Consider the following 27,598-nt stretch of genomic DNA (forward strand, 5'->3'; position numbering starts at 1 on the left):
CATCCTTCAGGTGCGCAGTGATTGCCCCCAAGACAATCTGCTCCATGATTTTCCCTGGCACTGAGGTCAGGCTGACAGGCCTGTAGTTCCCAGGTTCTTCTGTGCATCCCTTCTTGTGGATGGGTGTCACATTGGCCAGTTTCCAGTCTTCTGGGACCTCTCCAGTGAGCCAGGACTGGTGGAAAATGATAGAGAGAGGCTTGGCCAGCTCATCTGCCAGCTCTTTCAGCACCCTAGGATGAATCCCATCAGGTCCCATGGACTTGTGAATATCCAAGTGACTCAACAAGTCTCGAACTAATTCCACATGGATTTCAGGAGTACAACACTGCTCCTTGACCCCATCAACCAGTTCAGGAGGCCAGTTATCCTGAAGTCCTCCTGCCTTACTGTTGAAAATGGAGGCAAAGAAGGTATTTAGAATCTCAGCCTTCTCCTCATCCTTAGTTACAATGTTACCCTCCACGTCCAATAAAGAGTGGAGGCTCCTCTTGCCCCTCTTTTTAGCATTAATATATTTATAAAAATGCTTTTTGTTGTCCTTCATGGAAGCGGCCAGTTTAATTTCTAACTGTGCTTTTGCCTCTCTAATTTTTCTTCTACATGATCTAGCAACATCCCTAAACATATCACTAGTTGCCTGCCCCCCTTTCCAAAGGCGATAAACCCTCTTTTTTTCCCCTAAATCCTTCAGGAGCTGCTTGCTCATCCAGGCCGGTCGTCTTCCTCACCGGCTCGTCTTACGGCATGTGGGAACTGCCAGTTCCTGTGCCTTTAAGAGCTCCTGTTTGAAGTAGGTCCAACCATCCTGGACCCCTTTCTTCTTAAGGGCTGTTACCCAGGGAACTTTCTGAATAAGTTGCCTGAACAACCTGAAGTTTGCCCTCCGAAAGTCCAAAGCGAGGGTTCTGTTACTGCTCCTCCCTGTTTCCCTGCATATTGAAAACTCCACTATCTCATGGTCGCTGCACCCTAGACAGCCTCCGACCATCACATCTCCCACCAGCCCTTCTCTATTTGAGAACAGCAGATCAAGCAGAGCCTTACCCCTGGTAGGTTCACCTAAGAGCTGCATCAGGAAGTTGTCATCCATGCACTCTAGGAACCTTCTGGACTGTATCCTCTCTGCTGAATTAAGTTCCCAGCAGATGTCTGGTAGGTTAAAGTGCCCCACAAGGACAAGGTCTGATGATCTTGAGACAGCTTCCAGCTGCTTATAGAATATCTCATCAGCCTCCTCGTCCTGGTTGGGTGATCTATAACAGACTCCAACCAGGATGTCAGTTTTGTGCGGCCTCCCTCTGATTTTAACCCACAAGCATTCAACCCTTTCTTCTGCAACCTCAAGTTCTGAGGCATCAAAGGATTCCCTAATATACAGGGCCACCCCTCCTCCTCTTCTCCCTTGCCTGTCTCTCCTAAAGAGCTTATAACCCCCCAGTGTGGTACTCCAATTGTGAGAATCGTCCCACCATGTTTCTGTGATGGCAACTACATCACAGTTCTCCTGGTGAACCAAGAGTTCCAGTTCATCTTGTTTGTTGCCCATACTGCGTGCATTGGTGTACATGCACTTCAGCTGGGCTGCTGATTTCACCAGTTTGTGTGGTCCTCCCTCCTTTCCAGGGAGACTGGTTTCCACACCCACCCCCTTCAGACCTAGTTTAAAGCCCTCCCAATGAGTCCTGCCAACCCCAGTGCCAGCACCCTCTTACCCTTTCTAGATAAATTCAACCCAACTTGGTCCAGCAGGTCGGGTGCAGTAAGAGTTGCCCCGTGATCAAAGAAGCCAAAATTCCGCTGCTGGCACCATCTCCTAAGCCAACTGTTGATGGTGTGGGTTTTCCTGTTTCTCTCAGTGTACACCACTGCTGCTGAGGGAACTGAGCAGAACACCAGTTGAGCTCCTGCCCCGTCAATCGATTTCCCAAGGGCCTTAAATTCCTTTTTAATCTTCCTGGTGCTGCTCTTTTCAATTCCTTCACTTCCAGCCTGGATTACCAGCAATGGGTAATAGTCAGAGGGCTGGATTAGTTTAGGTAACCTTTGGGTGATGTCCCTCACCCGGGCCCCAGGTAGGCAGCACACCTCCCTATGGGATGGGTCGGGATGACATATGGGTCCCTCTGTTCCCCTCAAGAGAGAGTCTCCAATAACTATAGCCTTTCTCTTTTTCTTTGTAGCACTGGTCCTTAAGGTTTGGGGGGGCTGCTTCGTCTTTGGCATCTCCTTGATTGGTTCCTCTACAATACTCTCATCCACATTGCCCTCAGCCTGCAGAGTCTCATAGTTATTGCTCAAGGGCAGCGGGGGAGGGGAGGAGGGTCGGGGTGCATTCCCTTTGCTTCCCCTGACAGGGACCTGTATCCATCCTCCACTGCTCCCCTCAACTGGAGGGGGTTTCAAAGCCTGTTCCCACATATCCAACTCCCTTTCACATTCTTGTATGGTCCTGAGCCTTGCTACCTCCGCTTTCAGCTCAGCCACTTCATCCTTCAGCTCAGCTACTAAATTTAAGAGACAATTCACCTGGTCACACCTGACACAGGTGTCTCCTTCACCCTCCACACCAAGTGCCAGGCTCAAACACTCACTGCAGCTAGAAGCCTGAACACCAGCATGCTTGTAGAGAGACTCAGTCTGGGAACGTACTGCATGTTTAACACCTTTTGTCCGAGTTGTTACCATGGTAGGTACCTGCTGGCAAGAGATCTTGAGATCGGAGATTTTATTGAGAGGTTGTTTTGGTTTTTTTTTCCCTGTATCCTGTCAGCTGACCTGGCACGTGCAAGCAGGCAAGAAGCCTATAGCTCACCAGCCAAAATGGCGTCGCGCGCTCAGCCCCGCCGGGTTTTAAACATTCCCGCGGCTGACGTCACAATCCCGAGCAGGCACGCGAGAGGACGACCGCTGGTTGTCGCTCTCTGCCAGGGTCCTTCCGCCCCGCAAACCCCGAAAAGAAACGAAAAGAGAGAGAACCCAAAGCAGGCACAGCGGACCCGGTGTCGATCCCAATCAGCTCACCAGCCAAAATGTTCTACCAACTCAGGAGCCCAGTTGACCTGAGAATATCCAGTCTTTGTTATAGACTGAGGCAAAGAAGCTGTTTAGTATCTCAGCCTTTTCCTTGTCTTGGGTTACTATGTTTCCCCTTCATCCAATAAGGAATGAAGATTTTCTCTGTCCCTCCTTTTGTTATTAATATATTTATAAAAGCACTTTTTATTATCCTTAGCAGAATTGGCCAGATTAAGTTCTAAATGAGCTTTAGCATCTCTAATTCTCTTTCTACATGACCTTATAATATCGTTAAATGCTTCCTGGTTCTCCTGCCCCTTTTTCCAAAGTTGGTGCACCTTTTTTTTCCCTGAGTTCTTGCAAAAGCTCTTTGCTCAGCCAGGCTGGTCTTCTTCCCCGCCAGCTTGTTTTTCAGCACACAGGGACAGCCTGCTCCTGCACCTTCATAATTTCATCCTTAAAGTAAGCCCAGCCTTCCTGGGACCCTTTATTTCTGAGGGCTGCTTCCCAAGGGACTCTGAACCAGCATCCTGAATAGATCGAATTCAGCCCTCCAGAAGTCCAAGGTAGAGGTTTTGCTGACAGCCCTCCTAACTTCACCACATATTGAAGATTCTATCATATCACGGTCGCTGTGCTTCAGCCGATCTCTAATCACCACATCTTCCACCAACCCTTCCCTGTTCATAAACAGTAGGTCTAGTGGGACACTACTCCTGGTAGGCTCACTTACCAGCTGCAACAGGAACGTGTCATCCACACATTCCAGAAACCTCCCGAACTGCCCCCTTTCTGCTGTGTTGTACTTCCAGCAGATATCTGGTAAGTTGAAGTCCCCCATGAGAAAGAGGTCTAGGGAATATGAGACATCTCCAAGTGTCTTTATCCTGGTTGGGTGGTCTGTAGCAGAATCCCACCAGGATATCAGCCCTGTGAGTCTTCCCCTTTATCCATAACTATAGATATTCCACCTCGGTGTGTCTGACATTGAATTTGAGGCAGTCAAAGCACTCCTTAGTATACAGTGCTACCTCTCCACCTCTCTTTCCTTGACTATCTCTTCTAAAAAGCCATCCATTGCAGCACTCCAACCATGTGAGTCATCCCACCATGTTTCCATGATGGTTCCCTGGTGTACAGCAGTTTCTAATTCCTCCTGCTTATTCCCCATACTCCATGCATTAATATATAAGCATTTAAGAGAGGGAGTTAAGGTATTAGTTTTCACTCTTGCTATCTGACCATTCCTGGCCACTTCTGTGGTTACTATCCTATTAGTGAGGCCTGCGTTTTTATTGTTGCATGTACCACCATTATCCACCTCAAGTGGGACAGCAGATTGAAGGCAGTCCTTAGGCTCTTCTCTAGTGAGCCTGGCTTTATCCCCTCCGTGTTTGAGCCTAGTTTAAAGCCCTTTCAACAAGCCCTGCCAACTCCTGTGCAAGGATCCTTTTCCTGCTTTGAGAAAGGTATATTCCATCTGCCACCAGCAGACCAGGTGCCATATAAACTTCCCCATGATCAAAGAACCCAAAATTCCAATGATGGCACCAGTCTCCGAGCCACGTGTTAATCAGGTGTGTTTTCCACCTTCTTTCAATGTTTTTCCTTACTACTTGAGGGATTGATGAAAACACTACCTGCATACCCTAGCCTTCAACTAGTTGCCCCAATGCCTTGAAGGCCTTTGGAGTTCTCCTGAAACCTCATCATTACCAACCTGGATCACTAACAAAGGGTAATAATCAGAGGGCTGCACCATAGCAGAGAGCTTCCTTTTAACATCTCTAACCTGAGACCCAGAAAGGCAGCAGACTTCTTTGTGGGATGGGTATAGTCAACAAACAGGCCCCTCTGTTCCCTTCAGAAGAGACTCACCTACTGCAATTACCCTCTTCTTCCTCGTTGGAGAAGTCCTAAGGCGTGGGGGTGAGTGACAAGCCCAGGGTGACTCACTGGGTGCATTCTTGTCTCCATCTTCATTCCCCTCTACCTCCACAGCCTCATACCTATTCTGTAAAAATGTTTGAAAGCGTGGGGGGTATAGGAAGGGAAGAGGGATGCCTATGACCCCAAGCAGGAACATGCTTCCACCTTCACTCATCTTTTTTGTTTTTGCTAGCCTGATGGCAAGAGGGAAGAAGTTTCTCTTTTTCTTCATGTGTCTCCTGATGTACCTGCCTCAGGGATGGTAGAGTACAACTCCACCAATATATCTTCTCCTCAGAGTCTCTGATACTTCGTAACCCTTCAATATCATCTTGTAGCTCAGCCACCATGCAGAGCGGGACATGTACTTGTTCATGCTTTGCACACCTGTTGTTAATGCTATCATCCAGTATTGGAGCTAAGGCTGTGGCATTCCCTGAAGCTGGAGACCTGGACAGCAGCATGCCTCTATGACAGTGTTGTCTGAGTTGCTGCATTCTTTTTAGAAGAGATTACCACTTTTGCCCAAGTGGATACCATCTCTACCTGTTTGCCTGCTCCTGTTTGCCAAACAAGGAAAACCGAGAAAAACGGCCATGGCCATGCACTCCCAGCTGTCTGACCACACCCCTTCCCTCACACACCCCACTTGCTGTGTGCCAAAGAGCAGGAAAGTTGCTGCCTTGCTCTTCGCGGATTGAGCATCGCTTCCAGTTTCACTGCATTTAAATCTCCTGCAGTTTCCCTGGCAATGTCCCTAGACACATTGCCCTCTCAGGCACACACGTGAGAGATGCCACCTTGTGTCAGGTTTCTCCTCTCTCTCAGGCTCCCTGTCTCTGGGAACTCCCTGTAGTCCTCTAAAAACCACCGCTCGGACACAGGTCGCCAGTGCTACTGCCTTTGCCTTGCTGTTTGCAGTCTGAGCCTTCCAAAAGAAGCTGCAAAATATATTCTGCAGTCCTCCCTGAAGATCAGTCACTCTGCAACAAAAATTACGAGAATTATGGGACCTGAGAGAATGATCTACATGGAGGTGCTTTATTAGCCTGGAAACGTGTGGTTAGATTTTTTGATAGAACAGAGCTGCAACTCTTTTCATTACATGATTTGATTATTTGATAAAATTGTCTGATATTTTAAGAGATTACTTGGCTGACAGTAGCTATTTATTGATTATACTAAGCATTTACTAGTGGATACTGCTGTTTTGTGCTTTAAACATTAACAATTTCAAATGCTACCATATTAAGAAATTAACAGTTATCATAATACTATTATATTACTAGAAAAATGATACTAAACTCTATATTATTTAGATACAGATACAGACCTTTATGCGTACCTCTTTTGGGAGAATTTTGTCTTCACAGCATGCACTTCAGCTACTTCAAAGGTATTGGCAGTTATATTTTAAAGTAGAATCATGGAATGATAGGGGTTGGAAGTGACCTTTGGAGATCATTTAGTCCAACCTCCCTGCTACTGCACCGTACACCTAGATTAGGTTGCACAGGAACATGGCTAGATGGGTTTTGAAAGCCTCCAGAGAAGAAGACTCCACAAACTCCCTAAGTAGCCTCTTCCAGTGCTCCATCACCCTCAAAATAAAAAAGTTTCTCCTTCAGTTCAAGTGAAACCTCCCGTGCTCTAGTTTGTACCCATTGTCCCTTGTCCTATCCCTGGCCACCACTGGGAAGAGCCCAACCTCAACCTCATGACCTCCATCCTATAGATATTTATCTGCATTTATAAGATCACCTCTCAGTCTTCTCTTTGCCAGGCCAAGAATCCTAGAATACCATTAGCCTTCTTGGCAACAAGGACAAAGTAACTTCAAATTACTGATTAGCACAATTTAAATTACACGGCTAATTTCTAGAAAAAAAGGCTTAAGAATTTTTCATTGTCGATGTTCTGGACCAGGTAGTCATCACAAAAGATGTGTTTTAGCTTTCTTGTGGAAATTGATTAAGTGTCTTGTTTCTTAAAATCATTACAATTTATTTCATATATACAAGAAGAGACTAAATGAAAAACCTAAAAAAACCCAAGAGCAACAAAAACATCACCAAGGCAGAACTTTTTCAACTTGCTTAAGCTTGCTAAAAGAAAAAAAAAATCCTAGATCAGAAACATTTCTTAGATTTATGCTTCTTTAATGTTATGTAATGTTTATATTCTCCAAAAAAAAAAAAAATTTTTTGGTTTAGAAATATAATTTTGGGTACTTATTTTTAATACAGGTTTCAAAATCTGAGAATGCCATGCCTTCAAGATGAAACAGTACATACAATTGGTTGCATTCTTCAACATTATGTAGGAGAACTTGAAGCTACTAAAAAGGTATTTAATTTCTTTGACATAGGGAGCAATAACCATCTCCCTTCACCCTCCTCTTCTCTAGACTGGACAACCCCAGCTCCCTCAGATACCCCTTGTAGGTTATGTTGTCCAGGCCCTCCACAAGCCTTGTTGCTCTTCTCTGGACACACTCCAGCACATAGATGTCCTTCCTATAGTGAGAGAACTGAACAGAATACTTGAGGTGTGGCCTCACCAGTGCTGTGTAGAGGGGGGACGATCACCAACCTGTTCCTTCTCTCCACAGTGTTTCTAACACAAGCCAGGATATCACTGGCTTTCTTGGCCACCTGGTCACACTGCTGATTCATGTTCAGGAAACTATCAACCAATACTCTGAGGTCCCTCTCAAAGTTGCAGCTTTTCAACACACATTCTCAAGTCTGTAGCTTACCATGTGGTTGTTGTGACCCAGGTGTAGGACCTGGGTACTTGGCCTTGTCAAACTTCATACAGTTAGCCTCAGCCAATCGATCTAACCCGTCCAGATCCTGCTGTAAAGCTTCCCTACCCTCTAGCAGATCAACACAGCCACCCAGCTTGGTGTCATCTGAAAGCTTCCTGAGGGTGCACTCAATCCCCTCATCCAGACCATTAATAAAGATATTAAAGAGAACAGGCCCCTGTGCTGAAGAGGTTATTAATTTATGAGTTATAAAATATGAATTATGAAAGATATTAGTTATTAAAATTATTAATAACCGATTAATCACTATTTTTATATATTGATTCTAGTGCACAGTTGTGAAAACATATCCCATAACTGGTTTAGTATATACAATTTGACCCAATTAGAATATTTACAGAATAAATTTCTAATTAAGGGAACAAAGGGTGCAGTTCCGCCGCTTGTCCACCAGATGGCAACTTGACAAGATGCTTGGTGGCTTTAACTGTATACAGAGAAAGATTTACAATGCTATCAAGAGGCAATTCAAGCTGGAATAGCACCCGGCTAGGTGCGGGTGCTTTGAACTGAATGTTACTGTGTTGCACACGTGAAAAGATACATTGTGCCTTTGTTTGTTTAACGAAGCAAGTCGCTGGGTTAAGCTGGCTGCTTTTACTGTCTGCTTACTGTCTGCTCGGGGCTGGTCTGTTCCGGGCAGGGGGAAGGCTCCCTGGCCTGCAGCTGCGGCTGAGTCACTGGCGTGCCGGGTTGGGGAGCTTCCCGCCAGACGGTGACTTTCTTTTTCCTCCTGCTCCTGCAGCAGGAGCGAGGCTTTCCGCTGATTGGCAGCTTCCCTTGGCAGGGTGGTCCCACGGCCCCACCGGGGCTGGCAGGGCTGGTGTGGCTCCTTGGGGGAATAGTCCTGTGAGGCGGGGTTGGGTCCTTCGGGGTTGGCCCTCATAGGGTTGACTCTCACGGTGGGGCAGGGCAACCATTCCCGAGAGGTGGGGTTGGCTGTCTCCGATCCCAGAGATGGGCTTTGGGGAAGGGATGCAGCTATGCAGAGTGGCTGTTCCCCTCTGCTCGAAGTGATCTGACAATGGCGATTCTTCTCGGCAACTGCTTCCTGTTTTAAGGTTACAATGCAGTCCTTGGCTTGAACTCAAAAGAGAGTGGACAGGACTCTCTCTCTCTTAGGAAGCCCCAGGTTATATCACCCTGACGGCACAGGGCTGCGGAGCAGCAAAACTGGTGGCTCCGTTTGTCTCCTGCGAACAGTGGGGTCATATAGAGCGCCTAAATGCTATTCCTGATTATGCGAGCCAGGACACATGAAGTTGTGGCTGTTCAGTCTGCTGCTTACAGCTGTAGCAGATGTTGGACTGCCCAACTTGGGCTAGTCCCTCCCCCTCTGGGCTAAAGCTTAGTCTGGGGAGTCCAGTCGTCCTTAAGACGTGACTGGGCTTTTGACGCTGGCTTTTGTAGCTTCAGTGAAGGGATCTCCTTTGCAAATTCCTTGGGCAATCTGAGGCACAGGGCCTTCCCGGGGTGCTGGCTTCTTCGTGTTGCAGAGGGCCCTAGTATGCACGCATGTGGGAGTGAGAAGACTTACAGGCAATGATTTTAAGCGCTGTGAGCTTACATAGCCTGAGCAAAGCAAAAGCGTGCAAAGCTCTGAAGAGCACAAAAGGAGAGAGAGCAAAGTTTTAAACAAGAGAGGTAATACTTATAAGTTTCTTGAGGCTGGATCTGGCTAATGGGCACACTTATCAACAACCTGCTTTAGCCTATAGAAAGCATGAAGCTAGAATTATGCCCTTAAATGGAAGGAGCATGAGCATGAGACAGGTTGGCACCGGGGCCTTTGTCCCCCGTTCCGGAAGGGAGGGTGAAAGGGGGAAACTTGCCCAAACGTGTTGGGACAAGTTTGCTGGTATTTGGGGTTATAATTCTGGGCACATTGTGCCTTCACCACAGCACCAGTACTCACCCTGGGGGACACCACTAGTACACTGTGTGCCAGCAAGATTTAACTCCGTTTATGACCACTCTTTGGGCCTAGACATCCAGTCAGTTTATTCAGTGCAGGGTGCACTTATCCAAACCTTGTGCCATGAGTTTCTGAAGGAGAATGCTGTAGAAGACAGTATCAAAGGCTTGTCATGTTAAAATAAGAACAATTATTTTTAATATGAATAATTTTTATTTATTCTGCCTATTGCATTAACTGACTGTCAGTGCTCAACTTATTGTACTTCTGTTTTCCTGTTACAGAAAACAGGTCATAATGTATAGACAAATATTATATGATATACATGCTCTTGCAGGCAAATATGTCATTGCAATTTTGCTCTATATACAAAAATCTTTCATGTCATTCCTTCACCAATTAAGGAAAAAACCCCACACATTCTTTACTGGAACATGCCTAAAGTTGGGTAGATACAAATATTCCTCTTTCTTCTTTTGAAGAATATGTTGCAATATACTGTCTAGTTTACCTATTCATTAGGTATTATTGGGTTGCTTTTTATCTTTGCCAAGCAAGTTATTTCTAAGAAAAAGTTGCTTCCATTGCAATACTGATTCTTAATATGTTATGCAATACTGATAATTTAAATATGTTGTCAATGCAAATTTGGTATTTGATAAGTTTAGTCCAAATTTGTCTTTACTACAATGCAGCCATTCATTGAACAAGGCCCCTTTTTTTTTGGGCACAGATAAAAGCATAGGCCACGTACCCAGGAGTCACTACACCTATATTGATGATACATTACTAGAAAAGAGCATATCATGGAAACATAGATTATCTTGAATTGGAGGAGTATCAAAAGAATTGAGTTCAACTTCTGAAACATTAGATAGTCTGCTGTATGTATCTGAAAAACAACGTTGATATTTCTATTCAGGTAAAACCTCTCATTTAACAATATAGCTTAGGCCTTTCTTGAGGGCATCTCCCAAGCAAAGGTGGAAAAGCCCCAACAAGGGTTCCCACAACACTTTCTTACAGAGCTTTGTTTGATAGCAGATGCCTCCAGAGTTACACAACTGCACCTATCAGACCTGGCCTTGATTAACGGCTGCTCACCTAGGTTTACAATGCCTTTTGGTGTATTCAGGGCTCTGACATAAGTAAACACAGCTAAGAAACTGCATGAGATTATGAAGACAGGAGATACACCAACAGAGGTATCAATGTGTGCATCTCAAAAGCATGGCAAGTGAGGAAGCGATACATTTTTCTCTCAATGAACTGTTGTGTGACTCCACACAAATTTAATCTGTTTGAGAAGAGGAAGAAATTGTGGTACCAGAGAAAAAACAGTTTAACATTTCAACAAATGTTTTTAATCATGTTTTTCATGATATTTTTCTTATCATAGCTTTATGAAATTCAGAAAAATGCCCCTCCTCTTCCTCGAAACATGCCACCTGTTGCAGGAAAGATACTATGGGCAAGACAACTATTCAGAAGGATACATGAACCAATCAATTATTTCCATGTAAGTTGATGTGAGGAAAAATCAGGTGTTTTGTCTAACAGTGAACTGTCTTTCATTGGCAGAGTGACCATGATATTTCTGGCTATGATCATGTCACTTGTCATATGCTAGGCAACCTGTTTATTTGTATTTTAACATCTAGCTAAAAAACCCAGGCTCTGCAGTGACCACTCTTGTAGATCTAAGATGTAAGAATAGAATAGAATAGAATAGAATAGAATAGAATAGAATAGAATAGAATAGAATAGAATAGAATAGAATAGAATAGAATAGAATATTACAGTTGGAAGGGACTGTCTTGGTGAGGGGTGATTAGGGATGGAGGATAACAGTTATTATGAAATATGAATTGTGAAAATTATTATTTATTATTATGATTATGAATATTTGATTAATCACCGTATATATATTGATTTGGATGCACAGTTGCAAAAATATAGACCATAACTGATTTAGTATATGCAATTATACCCAATTATAATATTTACAGTCAATTTCTAATTAAGGGAACGAAAGGTGCAGTTCCAGTGCTTCTCCACTAGATGGAGACTCGACAAGATGCTTGTGGCTTGCAACTATGTATAGAGATATTTATAATGTTATCACGGGGCGAGTTAAGCTAGAAATATCACACGGCTACTCGCAGGTGCTTTGAATAGAATGTTACTGAATGTTGTACACGTGGAAAGATACATTCTGTTTTTCTGTGTAGCAAGGCAAGTTGCTGGGTTATGCTGGCTCGCTGCTTATCTGCCTGGGGCTGGTCCCAGTAGGGCGGCGACTTTCTTTCTCCCCCCCACCTCTGCGGGTGGGGGCAAGGCTTGCTTTCTCCTCCCGTGGTCGCGGGGAGGGGCAGCTTGCTTTCCGCCTATTGGCGGTTTCCCTTAGCGGGGTTGGAGAGGCTCCCTGAACAGAGGATGGGCCCGGTTCTCCGCGACGGGGTCGGGTCAGGTGACGGTTCCCGGTAGGCGGGTTTCAGTGGGGGGTGCGGTGTAAGCCACGCTTTCCCCCTTGGCTCGGCTCGAAGTGAGCTGACTCTGCTGAATACCGGCGACTGCTTTCCATTTAGGTTATAATGCTGCAGTCTTTGCCTTTGACTTCAAATGAGAGGCTGTCTTTTGCTCTCTCTTTCCCTCAGGGAAATCCCGGGTGTTTGCCCTGTCAACTTAGGGTGTGGAGTGGCTACAGCTCCTTTCTCTCCCGCAAACAGCGGGGCTACGCAAGATGTATTTCTGCTTGATTAGCTGCCTAATTAGGTTGCAGCAAATCTGAACTGCCAGGCTCAGGCTTAGTCCTTCCCCTTCTGGGCTAAAGCTTACCCTCTCTCGGGGCTTTCCTTAGTCCTTTCGACTGGGTTATGACGCTGGTATCTGCATCAGTGAAGGGATCATCCTGTTTGCTGGTTCCTCGAGCAGCTCGGTGAGCTGGCTTCTGTCCTTATGCAAAGGCCTCTAGTGCACTTGCATGTGGGATTGAGAAGACTTGAGGGTTGTGAGCTTCTGTGGCTCGGCCAAAGGGAGAGAAAGCAAAAGGAGAGAGCAAAGTAGTAAACAAATGGAGTAATGCTTATAGATTTCTTGAGGCTGGATCTGGCCAATGGGCACACTTGTCAACAACCTACTTCAACCTATAGAAAGGGTGCAGCTAGAATCATGCCCTTAGATGGACAGAGCATGAGCATGCCATGTGATGGGTGCATGCAGTTGTTTACCCCTTGGGAGACAGGTTGGTGCCTGGGCCTTTGTCCTCCTCTCCTGAAAGGAGGGTGGAAAGGGGGAACTTACCAGAACATGTTGGGACAAGTTAGCTGGTATCTGGGCATAATTCTGGGCATATGGTACCTTCACTACAGGGACCTACAGTGATCGTTTAGTCCAACTGCCTGACCAGTTCAGGGCTGACCAAAACTTAAAGTATGTTAACGATATTATCCAAAGGCTTCCTAAACACTGATAGGCTTGAAGCATCAGCCATTTCTCTAAGAAGCCTGTTTAACCAATCTCTTAATAAAGAAGTGCTTCCTAGTGTCCATTCTAAACCTCCACTGATGAGACTTTGAACCATTCCCATGTGTCCTATTGCTGAGCTCAGCATCTCCCTCTCCACTTCACCTCCTCAGGAAGATGTAGAGAGCAATGAAGTTAACACTCAGCTTCCTTTTCTCCACACTAGGCATGCCCAAAGCCTTGAGCTGTTCCTCCACAGGAGCTGTTCCTCCACAGGCTGTTCCTTCCAGCCCTTTTGCTTGTTTGGTTGCCCCCCTCTGGATGCACCCAAGACTTTAATGTCCTTCTTAAATTGTGGAGGCCAGAACTGCACACAGTACAATACTCAAAGGAAGGCTGCACTAGCCTGAATGCAGTAGGATAATCACCTCTGACAAGCTGGTTATGCTGTTTAGTGCACCCCAGGATGTGCTTTGCCCTCTTGGCTGCCTTATTAGCCTCTTGGTTGCTGACCATATTAAGCCTTCTGCTGACCAGCATGCACAGATCCCTTTCCGCAAGGCTGCTGTCCACCCATTCCTCTCCCAGTTTATATTTTTGCCCTGCATTACTCTGTCCTAGGTGCAGAATCTGGCATTTCAGCTTCAATCATAGGACATTAATCGTACCCCAATCCCTCTGAAAGGCCTCCCATCCCTCAAGGGAGTCAACAGCACCTCTCTGGTATCATCAGTAACCTTGCTAATGGTGCATTCAACTCCTGCATCCAGATCATTGACAGCTTGTCCAGAAGGACACTGTGAGGGACAGTATCAAAAGCCTTGCTGTAATCTAGAAAAACTCTTTCTTTGACTTACCACAAAACTAGCACCTCAAATCAAAATATGCACTGAGTTGTTCATTAGTCTGTCTTCTTATTGTCCAGTGAAGTATTTCACCATATCAGCCAGTGGTGTTTTGAATCTTTTTATAGTGAAGCAGACTAGGCTTTTACATAGAACTCATGTCCTGTACTTTAACTGATAACCTACCTTTTATGTTCCTCTGGCCGTATAGGGTTCTTTAGGGAGAATGATGTGTGTTTACCAAGTGGCTGCAAGAGGTAGCTTAAGGTATAAATGTTGACTGCCTGGCATGCTGAAATTGTCTGGTGTATGTTTTGGTACCCCTGAAATACAAGATTATTGTAAGGACACACACAATAGCTGCTGTACTGCAACTGAGAATCTGGTCACCAGTTTCACTGTAGATGTTCTCTGAATTAGTCTGGAAACAGGGAATCCGTTACTGAACTTCTTGTTCTGTGTTTTCTGTACCACCTAGTATATAGCTGAAGGTTGGTACAAGCCACATAAGCTTTAACATTTATGGCACTGAAGTATTGGATTGGTATTGGATTTCCTTCCTTCATTGGAATAGGGTCTGCTATAGCAATAATATTTCTTGAAATAATTGAGTGATTTTCCTACAAAGTATTTAGGGCCTCCAGCCAAGTTAACTTCTATGTGAGAGAGGTTCTCATTTTCCTGTCTCCCTCAGATGGGAGGGAAAGAAAAGAAAATGGATGTAAATATAATTATTGATTAAAAAGAGGAGATTCTTTTTCAAATATAATTTTTTAAATTACTGCTCAATTTTTAGTAGAACTGAGCATACATGTCACTGAGAATTGTGGGTGTTTATCATAGTGTAAGTATTTATTACTTACAAGTTCCTACTGACTTAATTGCATTTTATCAATTTGAATCATAAATACTTGATACAGTTTTAAAGAATGCTCTAATTTATACTAACTTAAATAATCTGTAGTCAGTAGTTAACTTGATGATTTTAATTTTTACATCCTGTGTTTTAATAGAAAAAGTCAAATATCTTGGCAAGTCCAGAAGGTAAAGCAGTTGTTCAGTTATACAACAGAATTGCCTACGTTTTGGTAGAATTTGAGACAGTCTATCATAATGCATGGATGAAGGAAATGTCACAATTACAATATCGTAAGTATTTAAATATACAATTGGCTTTTTCAAACTGTTGTTGAATGCTAAGTTAACATAAACAAAATCAGATAATTTTTAAAGCCTCATTTATTATTAAAATGTGTAAATTAATCATGATCCAATAAGCAGGCCAAATAATACAACTCTGTTCCTTACTGACCTTGTAACTCGGTTTTGTTGCATAGGAGTGCAAGTTAGATACACTGCTTGACACGTCTGGAAACAGTACTGAAACAAATTTAAGGCAAACAGTTGTTCAGATTTGTATTGAAATTCTTTATGTATGCCATTTAATAATTCTTCCTGTTATCTTTCACTATAATAGCTTATCCCAATTCTTTACAGCACAAGTATTGCTCTATGCCTAGAAAAAATTTGTTGATAATAAAGCTTTATAATATGGACGTTAAATGAAAGCTAAGTATAAAAAAAAAAATTAAAAAATCTGTAGATCTTTCAGGTAAATTGTAGACACTTTGTGAGCTTCAAATCTAGGAGAGGATTCTATAGGAATAAGATCCTGTCATCACACAGTCAACAGAGGTTGTTCCTAATGGGGTTTTATTTTGTTTTTGATTTTCTTTAATATTCTTATATAAGCATATTTATTCTCTGGATTAACTAATTCCTGTAAGATACTGGGCATCTCATAAAATTGTTGTGTTTCCAGTTCCTTAGAAAATTAATTTAATAATTTTCTAACTCTAATTAAAAAAAATGCCACAAATAAACTGGGTCTGAGTTTGTTTAGCTTGTGAAGAGAAAGGTTTTATATGGCAGAAAGCTAATATAATGAAAGTCAGTTGTGTATTTTGTTTAACTGAAAATGTGGAGCTATTTCATAAGTAGCCGTACATGTTTAATGGCTATATAGTGATAGCGGAAATATGTGTTCTGTAATAATTTAAATAACAGAAACAACTGTTTGTCTTAGAAACTGATATAAAGATTTCCTTACAGCCTTACAAGCCACAGTATTTGTGCGTCATCCTAATACTGGGAAGTTCCTGCTGAATTTTGATCCCAAAATTCCAGAGATTATCCGAGAGACCAAATGTATGATAAAATTGGGTCTGGAAGTACCAGAGCAAGCAAAAAAAATAGTAAAATTAGAAAATAACCTGAAGTCGATCAAGATGCACCTAGAGGTAAACTTAAAAATTATTACGATTGCTGTTAAAAAAAAAAAAAAAAGAAAAATCTGATTAATTGTAGAAATGTTTCTAACGTTAAATACAGAAGTAGTTTAAGGTAAATTTGTAGAATGCACAGGTGGACATAGAGGATCTCATCTGAAAAACCTCTACTAACTTCTGTGTGGGCTAGTATATACTTAAATGTAAGCATATTTCTTATACCCTATGGCACATTAAATATATTCCAGTAATTAAATAATTAAAGCTATACAAAGAGTGTGCACTCTGAAAACCAGTAGAACATAGTCTTACAGAATGTTTTGAGGAGGCAAGTTTGGAATTTTTCTGGATTGTAAGCTATAGTGAGCCACAAAAATATCAACTATTTTGTGTGTTACCTGCCAGATTTCTGGTATCAGTTTGCTGCTGTTGTAATGTTTTGAGAAGCAGCGGATGAGGTGTATGCACCATGAAAATTTTTTTTGTGTATATACGGTGACGATATTCTAAAACTGTGTTTCTATGTGACATTAATTATCTATAGGTTATGAAACTGAGTTTTAAGAGGGTATTGCAAGTTATGGTCGCTAAAGTGCAAGCTGTCTTTAGTTATAGTGAAAGATGATACTTTGTCTGGTTTTGTGCAGAAATAAGGCGTTGCATTAAGGCTGCTTTCAGTTGTCATTATGTAGGATGATACAGATTCATTACGTTCCAGACACGATGTGCATAGGCATGTAACATTTATGTAGAATTCTACACTTGTTTTCAGATGTAGTCTTGTACTGCTTTCCATGTTTTTTTTCTGATGATTTGATTATATAATGGGGTTTTGCTTCAATAAAGAAAACACTTAAAATATTCTCCTTGATAATACACTTTCTAATAATTAACAGGATCTTATCCAATGTTACGAAGAATTGTGTCAAGAAACACCAAATAGTTTTGCAAATGTAATGGCACCAAAAATGCAAAAGGTTGGTACTGCTAAATGCACTTATACTTCAGAAGAAGTTAGAATAACTTAATAGTTTGTAATTTTAAAATATTTAGATGAATCTGCATATTGTGAACTTAGTGAATTTTACTAAAACACTTAGACCAAAAATTTGCTCCTTGCATCCCTCATACAGTGCTCAAATAATGTGCATTACAGTAGAATAATCTCAGTTACTACAAGATGTAAACCCAGTAGAACAAACAATACAAACTTTGTGAGTCTATTTATCTACTCTGGCTTTGACATGGAAATAAATTATCCCATATTTCAGTCTTAGAGATTCACTGGAAGTTGTGCTTTTCATTTAGCTGAAATACTAAATGTCATGATCCTTGTCTTTGCTTGAAGAGGATTATTAGCTTTGGGAATTCAGTTAGTCTCTTCAGTGATGTAGAAAGGTTATAGACTACACTAAAGGTACAGTTTTATTAGAGATGCAGAACGTCTGTCCTACAAGCCATTTCATTTTGCCAGACACTTGCAAGTGCATGTATGTGGTTGTTCTAACTCTTCACTTTTTTTTTTGCTGTAAATAATATCAGGAGGTTGCAGAGTTTGTGTAACTACATAGCTAGCATGTGCTGAAGTGTGAGAAAATAAAAACTTATCCGTGTTCGTAAGAGTTAAATAATAAAAGACTAAGATAAATCACTTTGTGAAGTGATGGATGTCTTCACTTTAGTTAAACTACTGCAAACAGGGAACTATGCACCTCTGAATTGTAAACAACCGGCAAAAAAGAAGGATGAGTATTGCACAAACAACAGAAGATTAATTTTTTTTTTTTTTTTTTTTAAGAATGGAGAGAAGTCTTCCATGTGTAGGAAGACTTGAGGAAAGCACAAATCCAAAGATGATTCAAATGAGCAAATCTAATCTTTGGCTACAGTGATCCCATAATTTGACAGCAACTCACATAGAGCCTTAAACTGTTTCTAGATCGGCTATGTTGATTACCAGTAATAGTACCATCTCAGCATTTTCGAGTTATATATATTCCCCCTAAAGATATATATTTAGGTGATGCTACTGGATGTATTTGTAAATATCTGTGTGTATATCTGAACTGAATTAATTGTTTTAACTGTGATGTAGACACAGCAAAAAGAATTAAAATGAAGAAAGTGGGTGAAGTCCAGGCAATGAATTGGTAAATGTCAAGAATAAAGAGCAGATAAGATGGGTGACTATTAAAATTAAATATGAGTGGAATCTGTTCAAAGTTTCCCAGCAACTAAGCAAATCTAAACTTATATCGCTTCAAGGAGGATGGGGATGGCAGAATTTAAAATGGTTGCAGCTGCATACTGCAAAATCAGTGAGAAGTTTTAGAGTGCTGGGCAAAAACTTCAGGGAGCTCTGAAAGTCTGGAAATGTTGATTTTCATAGCCTGGCAATATTTCATAGCCTGACTTCCTTTTACTCAGGGTACCATCTTTGAAGGTACAGGATCTGCAGTGAAAGTGAAGGTTATACAGTGACAGGGCAACAAACTGATTTCAGCTGCATACTGAACATCTTGGTGACAAATTCAGAAGAAACGGATTGTGGAGAACCAAGAAATCAGGGAAATAGTAGGGAAGAAAGGACTTTAAAAAATGACTTGATACTGTATCAAAATTTGAGAGGATCAGTGCGATTCAAATAGGGACAAATCAAAAATGTCATTAGATAGATGCAGTTGAAAGACAAGTAATTATGTAATACCTTGACCACTATCAACATGTTAAAAGACAAATTGTAAGATCAATAGCAGACTTGATGGTAATGTTAGGAATTAGTGAGAACTATACAAAACGCTTTCCAGGAGAATAGGAAAGAGCATGAAAGCTTGAATCTTGTGGACAGAACCTACAGCATGTGCTACCCTCCTCTTCCCAATGTTGCATATATTTCTTTGACATTTTCCTTGAAAATTTGTAACCTTCTTTGTGAAACTTAGACACAACTCTTTCATTCGTCAGTGACATCAGTGACTCTAATAATGACATATGTTTTAAATTGTATTGCTTGTTTGGTTTTGGGTTTTTTTACCTATGAAATTTTATTTTTTGTGCTTAGATGGAAGCTGTGTTGAGGCAAGGACTTACCATGTTGACTTGGTCATCTGTGTCACTGGAAAGTTTCTTTCAAGAAGCTGATCAAGTTCTGTATATGTATAAACAGTTTTTGAAAAAGGTATACAGTTGACCCTATATAAATGAAATGACATTTTTCTGAATTTTTTTTTTTAGTACACTGCATTCATATTGGAAATTAATCTGTACTTGTTTTTGTACCACTCAAAATGCATACAAATTATTTGCTTTTAAAATAGTCTTCTTTCTTAAAAAATAATATATTTGATAATTCCATTATTACGCTCAAGCATTTGGTTTTTGCTTCTGTTTTACAGCAGAATATATTTTCACTTGTCTTCAGAATCTGACTACAATTCTAATATTCAGACAAGCTTTTCTTCTGTTTGAGTGTTTGTCCATGAGTGCAGTTGCACACAAGATAGCTCCGTGTAAACATTGTCCAGTGGACAACATTTTACTATTAACTATATTCATAGCAGGCATGTCTTGGTTCTTTTTTTTTTTTTTTCTTCTCCTAAGACTTTACCTTGATATTTGGATCATCCTTCTGGCTGGACTGTTGAATTGTATGGCTATGATCTGTCCTACCAATATCACAAATTGTGTTTCCTGTGGTAGGAAATTGTTTGCCACTGCTGGGTATATCTGCTTTTTCTGTGTGGCAGGCAAACACAAATATGATCAGGTGCTCTGTCTGCCACTGAAACCCAAAGCTGAAAAAAAAAAGATATCAGAGATCCAGAATATTTTAGGTAACAAATTAAAAATTGGACAGAACTCAAGTTATATTTGAATTCTGCCATGAGAAAGCCAAGACTGATCAGCTCAAAGAGCTGTCAAAAAGCTCATTCAAAAATCAGATCACTGCTGTTATGGTGCCGAATAAGTCTTGGCTTATACTGTCTGTGAATGAATTTCACTTGCACAGTTGTCTGTGTTTGGCCCGTAGACAGGGCTAAATTATAGCAGTTGTTCCACTGCTAGATGACCTATCCCCAGCTAAGAAGGCGAAATCAGGAAAAGAAGAGACTCATGGGTTGAAATGAAAACAGATTTAACAAAACAGCAAAACTAATATTAATACCAATGCTGATATAAGTATACAAAGTTACACTCAACCCAGTGAATCTACAATGGTCACAAGAAATGGTAAAGCAATTCTCAGAAGCAGAACAGTAAGAAAGCCCTCATAGGAGTGGAGAAAAGCAGTAAAAAAGAGAAACCATCATGCTCAGCAAACTTCCCACTTTATAATGAGCGTGACATTTATGGTATAGGATACACTTGGGAGCCATCTGGGGTCAGCTGGTCTGGCTTTTGCCTCTCCTAGCTTAAGCTCCTGGCTGACTCAAAGCTGCTAACAGCCTGCATACTGTTCTGTCTCAACAAAATCAGGAAAACAGTGCATTTAAAAATACAGTGCTGATAACCAGAAATATGTGAAGAAGTAAGCAGAAATACTGATTCCACTTTCTGAGGGATTCATATGTCTCAGTTTCTCAACATGGAGCCAGCAGATATTGAACAATTACAGAATTTTGTCTTTAAAGGACTGCCTGACACAAAACTCTGTACATTCCTTATCTTTTGTAGAGTTGTGTTATCATACTGTGTTGCATTTAAATACATATACTCTTAGCACTCCAGTTTTTGTTTTCTATAGCAATAGTAACCAAATAGACCTGTTCTTTTATTGTTCATGTTTCAGATTGTCTGAAATGGAACATGTTAACAAAGGGCTAAATTTTTTGTAGGGTACTGGTTTCCTAAATTGCCTCTGTAGATAATAGAGAACATGAATAGTTCACAGTGAAAGCAGACTCTATTTAGCCACTTTAAATATTCCCTAAATTGCCATACTCATGAGTATTGCCGTGCTTCCATTTTCCTTACTTCTCTCATTTCAAGGTCTTTTGTGTTGGTGCTTTTATGCCAGGATTTTTTTTCTTTATGATTCACTGTCTTAGATAACTTCTTGCATTTATTTTTCTGTAAAACATTGTATACATGTTAGAACATTCTAAAAAAAAGTACATTATGCTTTAAAGATAAATGTTTAGTATTAATAGAGTTTTTTTTTTTTTTTAGGTTAATGATTTAAGTGAAGCACAGATTGATTTAATATTAGAAGAAATATCAAATACTCTTTTAATAGTCTTACCAGCAGATGGTCCTACTGAAATAGAGAATATGTTAACCTGCAATGAGGTCTGTGCCACTTTATGTCTTTGAACTTGAATTCTTGATCATGTTAGAAACAATTACTTAGTAAATTAATATAAAACTAGAAAAGAATTTTTCTCCACGTAGAAACACAGAACCTTTTTTAAAAACAAAAATATATTGGCTAAAATATATTATATAAAGACAAATTGGTTCTTAGGAATTTGAAATGTTTAAGGTATGGTATTTCCTAGATAATTTTTAATTATTTAACTACCTCACAATCAGAGAGAATTGGTTTTGATATAAAGATACTTGGAGAGTGCGTTTTTTTTATCTTTTTCTTTTTTAAGGCAAAGACAATAAATACTTTCCAACAAGTATATTTGAGAATTTGAAATTATTCTTGACTCTAAATGAGATTAAAAATGCACTTAATTAGCAAATTAGTGCAGGTAAATAAAATTATTAAGGACAGTTGAAAGAGCATTTGGGTAATTTCAGACTCAGATTGAGATCTCCCTGGAAATCTCAGGATTTTCAGGATTTTCTTTTGGACCTTAAAAATATCATTGCATTTAAAAATATTGAATTTTATTTAAACGCATTAAAAAAATAATGCTAATACAATGGAAGATTTTGATAATTTTGAATAAAGAAATATTATCAATGACACTAAGACAATTCACTGTTATTTTTAATTTAACAGGCTTATACTAAAGAATGTGCTGACTTACTGAACCACAAAAGCATGCACATTGAAGATGCTGTTCAAGAACTAATATCTATATTTGAAAAGAATTATGAAATTAAATGTTCTAAGGAAACCTCAGAAAAACATGTATTACCAGGTAGATAATGTTGATCATTTAAATAACATTTTCTGTTCCTAATTCTGTAGGTTTAGCTAGTATGGAATTTTTAGTTGATTTTTTTTCAGACTTCACCCTCCTACTCCTCTGTCCTTTTGTTTTGATTATCAAGATATTTACTCAAGAGGAAGAACATTGTGGTTTCATTTATCTTAGTCTCTTGTTATAACTTCTTTTATTTTTTCCTCCTCTTAAGTGAAGTACAGTGTTCCTCTCTTAACTATGCTAAACATTCAGTATTGCCCCTCTCTTTATGACTTTTCTGCTATAGCAGAATTGTATCTCAAATACTAGAACCTTACTGACCAGTCAGTTTTAATTGGTACAGTCCATGTGTTATCAATTGCTAGCATATGAGGCTCATAGCTAGGGTGTGTTACAAAGATTTTTAGGAGGTCATGTAGGAGAACTAGTTTACAGTTAGAGAAAATTATTCTGTTCTAAATAAATACTTGTATTTTGAGGCTTAATCAGCAATTAAGCTCCTTTTCTCTAGAATTTTTTTCCTTGTAGTTTCAATTTCCCCCACCTCTAGAGGCACAGTCAGAGTTAATATTCCATGTGTTTCATTACAAGGCAACCAGCAAAATCCACTGTTTCTCTATATTTTATTAGATTGTTTAAATTGTTTATATTGAATTATTGGGGGAGGAGACATTTACAGCTGATATGTCCATGTCTGCTTACCTATTTCTATAACATATTTGTAGTGCATTGTGTTTGTTAGGCTGAGGCTTAAAGGCTGGGCTTTTATACCAGTTTCCTAGCGTGATAAAAAGTGTGAACTAAAACAAATTAGCTGATACAGGTACTACTGAAATAAAATTCAATATTGTTTTGCCTGTAAAGAAGGGGGACACTATTCTTCAAAGCAGAACACAATGTTCAGTTAACAAAAAAAAATTTTTTTAATAATTTACAGTACAAGGAAAACATATAGCATTTGAAAATAACGAGGAGGAGAGAACAAATATTATTCCTTCATCTCTTCATGGTGATAATAGCAAGGGCAATGACAAAGAAGATGAATTCAAAAAGGTATTTTGTGATAATAAGGGAATTTTTTTTAGACCAATCAGATTAGTAAATAGTCTCTTGAGTAAACAGACTCTTGAGTTTTGGAAGTGGGATAGCCATTTTACAGAAAGACGTCACACAGAGAACACCAAACATCATGTAAAAATTATGAAATAGTTTCCCAGCGATGTGAGTGTAAGATTGATTTTAACTTTAAAAGTATATTACAGGTTATCCTAGTAATCACATTTATATATTAAAAATTTTTTAAAAATCTCAGTATGTAAGTGGTAAGTGTAAAAGTTGGAAGAAAATATTGTGCATAAGCTGCAGTGCAGGCTTTCCTTCTTGAGTAGGCAGAAACATGCATCCTTTCTATTCTCTTCCATCTTTACCAAGAAAAATCTTCAGTACTTTTCCCCTGAAGAATACAATCTTTCCATATTCAGTAGGGAAGGGAAGTAGAGAAAAGGAATCATAAACTTGCAGGCACAAATGTGATAATATTACTAGGTTGCATTCTGTTTTGTGCTAGTAATCATTACATGTTGTTGTATTTTGTGTTCTTCTTAATCCAGTGTGGTCAAAAATTACTGTATTTGTCTTGTATTTGAAAAGAGTACATACGCAGCAATGTTCTTGGGTGCTTGTGGCTTGTTTTTGTTGCCTTTTGTTTGTTTGTTTTTTTAATATAGAGAGTTTTTCTCAAGGGGTATAAGGCTTCAGCTGGATTTCTCATTTTTTCTCTGAATAATACAAATTGAGTTTCCTCAGATGCTATATCTTTTTCATGCATCTTCTATGTATTTACTTAAAAGCTATTTTTCTTCCATCTTCTCCCCTTGTGTCTCTCCTGTAGTTTACAGCATAAATTCCTTCAGATAATAGCTAATATGTTTGATATAAAACCTTTTGAAATAATCTTCATGTTCTTGCCTGGATACAGTACTAAATAATGTATATTTTATTTATTTCAGAAATGTAAAGAGTTAATTGCCTATTTTAGTCACCAGCTGCTAGAGAGCCTGCAAAAAGCCACCCGGCTGTCTTTGGATAGTCTTAAAAAAAGACTATTGGTTTCAAAGTAAGTTGCAAATGAAAGATTCCTTCAATAGTATTGCCGGAACAACATTATTTCTGTGTTAATATAATAATATAGATATGTATTCACACATGTAATGATACACGTGCATGTATCATTAATCTCAACAATTCCAGATGTCTTAGCTGTTTTAGTTAAAGCAAAATCTGAACAGCATTCATTTTTTGTTACCGTAATGCTTTGGGCCCATGTTTTTCTTTTATGCTGTAATTCTTTACGTTGCTAGTTTTAGTCTGCAAGGTTTCATTTGTGCTGAAAACAAAGTTTATTTCTATTGTTGTTCCCCCTCTGCCTGCATCTTTTTGTTTTCATTCCCCTGTTTTTCCCTTGGGCTGCTTTCCAGATGCCATTAGTACAATTTATTGTTCAACACAAATGACTAGAACTTAAATGACCATTCTAGGTCATATATGGCAGTGTCCCTGTATGTTCATCTCATTTCAGATTATTTTTGCAAGCATGGCTATGCACTTAAAGTTGTTTCCCATGGGTTAAAGCTCATCCATGCACTCTATTAATTCTATATGATAATGTCAAGATCCACAGGATTTTATCATTCTACTATCAGTATAATTTCTAGAGATCCTTTTCTGCTTCAACAAGCAAACACTTCAGAGATGGAATTGCTTAAGTATAATATATTGTAAATTGAAAACCCTATCTAGAATGCTAGTAAGAGGATTTGTCCTAAGCAGGTGAAGTTGATGGCATTTTGTCACTAATGTGTGTTCAAACTTGAGTTACTTTCTTTCGAGGACATCTTTCATAGAAAATGTATTGAAATCCTGATCTTACTGAAGTCAGTAAGAATATATTTGTGTCCTTTATATTTGTCTATGGTATCATATTGTTAAATCCTCCATCATTTGGTCACCATGTTATGTCACAGCATGTAGAAATTTGCACTGTTTTTAGCTTTTAGCTTTACTTCTGAGTGGATTTAGTAATGTATTTATGTTTTTGCACTAGCTTATCTTAGAAACTTTTTTTAAAAAACATTCTGTTGAATATCTAAACCATAGTGATACTTCAAGAGGTTTAATTGTGAATTATTTATGAATATAAAAATTATTTTCAGCAAAACTACATTTGGGAGAAAGCAGTTTTCTGTTCATCCAAGCAAATATGAAGAGGTTGCTTCTTTTCTAAAAGTGGAAGTACACCTTGATGTTCCCAATGTGGTAAGTTATGTGACATAGAGGCAAGGCAAAAATACACTGTTATCTTTGCCCAAGCACAGGATGTGGGCACATTTTTAGGAGCATCCATTCCAAAAGAGAGCTGTTGCTGAGGCCTTTCAGCACACGGAGAGCACTGATGAACGGTGTTCACAGTCCCAGGGTTCCTGGTTTCTGTCATGATGATAGTTGCAGAACCTGGTCTTTTATTGTACTTCTGTGTTTCAGCAGTTATATTGCAAAGTTCATCAGTTTCTTTGCAGAATGATGACAATTTTACTTCATGTGTAGCATTTGCATTGCTGGTATAGGTGTTTCATGTTTTTTTTTATCGTAATTGTTTTGTTTGTGGTGTGATTTAAATCCTTTGGTGAATAAAAATACTGAACATTAGTTTTGTTCTATTTGGCGTTAGTTGGATGGCCAGAAGGGGGAACACGGGACAAAAATGAAAAGATTCAAAATCAGTAAAAGAACTACAGCTCTCTGTGTGCAGAGAACAAAAAGGCAGATAGATTGCAGAGTAATGTGTTTGTTTTCTTTTATAGAGTAAGATAACTCTATGTCAGGATTGTGTATTTTATTTTTTTATATGAGAAGGTAACAATATTATCCAACTGTCTTATAAAGATCGCAAGTTTTTATATTCACTAAATGAAGGAAAGGTGCTGATCTAAGGTGGTATTCCTTTGAGCTTGAATCAGTGTTCTTATTGGCATGACCATGGTGGTCTTAGGTTAAAAGTTGGACTTGATTTTGGATGTCTTTTGCAACCGAAGCAATTCTATGATTCTTTTGCGTATTTACACTGTGTGTGTGTATACATGATATATAAGATCTGTCAAAGTATAGAATTTTTATGTTGTTGATATTTGTATAAACATGAAGCTCCAAAATCCACCCCCATCAAAGGCAAGAACATCTACCTTTATTTTCAGTCTTCTGCAATGCTTGGCTGATCTTGGGCAGTAATGAAGTAATGATTGGTAAAATACTATTTCGGTAATGCTGATAGGATTTTTCAAGATCCTTGTCTTTATGCATGCAACCACTTAGTCTGTGAAATTGATATATAAAACATCAGAGTTACTTTTAAGTAGTTTATATCCCACTCCTGTTGATGGTTTCATAATGATGACTTGCACATGAAAGATGATGTTCTAAGGAATATATTTGAGGATTGAGTGTATCACAAGTAATTTTTCTTCTGAAGTTTAACAAGAAATGCTATTTTTTTATTCTTTCATGGGTCACTCTCAGGTAGGTTCTTTCTAATGCTCACTATTTTGAAACTGTTCTGTGCCTCGCTCCACCTTATCCTACATAGAATTATTGTCAAACAGGGACAGGACAAAGTTACAATTGTCATTGCTGCTGGCAATGCATTTCAGAAGGTTTTGAATTTGGGACTTTATGGTTGTTTATGTACTACTAAATAAAACAGGCTAGGGGCTGTTCTTTGACCTCAGAGTGAGCTAACGTGAACTGGTGTGTATTCATACTAGTAAATGCTTTTATTCCTGAATCCAGGAGTTTGCATTCAAACTGTGTGCTAGAAACAGCCCCTGTCATTTTTTTATGTGCCAAACTGTGCATGTTGTGTGGTTGGTTGGTTGTTTTTGTTAAAAAAAAAAAAAAAAGAGTGGTTTTTGCATAATCTTAAACCTAGGCTAAGGACCATGCTAGTATTTGTACGGTGTGAATGACTGCAGACCAGAACCTGTGTTTTGTCTCTGTTCTAATTGCTAGCTGTTCTTGATTCAGATCAAGAGTGCTCATTTTCTTTCCAGTGCTTTTTATCATGTACTCTGGTAGCTGAATAGAAGTTCTTTTCCTCTTCTGACTTGGGTATCAATGTGCTCTCAGAATTGTGATGCAAAATCCTTGCCAAATAT

The 27,598-nt window shown here is 39.6% G+C and overlaps 1 protein-coding gene across 1 annotated transcript in view; it reads left to right on the forward strand.

The window, feature by feature from the left end:
- DNAH8 (dynein axonemal heavy chain 8) overlaps window positions 1–27,598 on the forward strand; it is a 147,888-nt gene that overhangs the window by 18,787 nt on the left and 101,503 nt on the right. The window contains exons 13-24 of the mRNA XM_054397009.1: window positions 6,267–6,343; window positions 7,194–7,293; window positions 11,092–11,211; window positions 15,016–15,151; window positions 16,115–16,302; window positions 17,187–17,267; window positions 19,352–19,468; window positions 21,460–21,579; window positions 22,244–22,385; window positions 23,329–23,444; window positions 24,401–24,507; window positions 25,604–25,706. Of these exons, the coding sequence (XP_054252984.1) occupies window positions 6,267–6,343; window positions 7,194–7,293; window positions 11,092–11,211; window positions 15,016–15,151; window positions 16,115–16,302; window positions 17,187–17,267; window positions 19,352–19,468; window positions 21,460–21,579; window positions 22,244–22,385; window positions 23,329–23,444; window positions 24,401–24,507; window positions 25,604–25,706 (1,407 nt within the window). The remainder of the gene's footprint in view (window positions 1–6,266; window positions 6,344–7,193; window positions 7,294–11,091; window positions 11,212–15,015; window positions 15,152–16,114; window positions 16,303–17,186; window positions 17,268–19,351; window positions 19,469–21,459; window positions 21,580–22,243; window positions 22,386–23,328; window positions 23,445–24,400; window positions 24,508–25,603; window positions 25,707–27,598) is intronic.

The sequence above is a fragment of the Indicator indicator genome, chromosome 2 (assembly GCF_027791375.1).
Source record: "Indicator indicator isolate 239-I01 chromosome 2, UM_Iind_1.1, whole genome shotgun sequence".
NCBI classification, from domain to species: Eukaryota; Metazoa; Chordata; class Aves; order Piciformes; family Indicatoridae; genus Indicator; species Indicator indicator.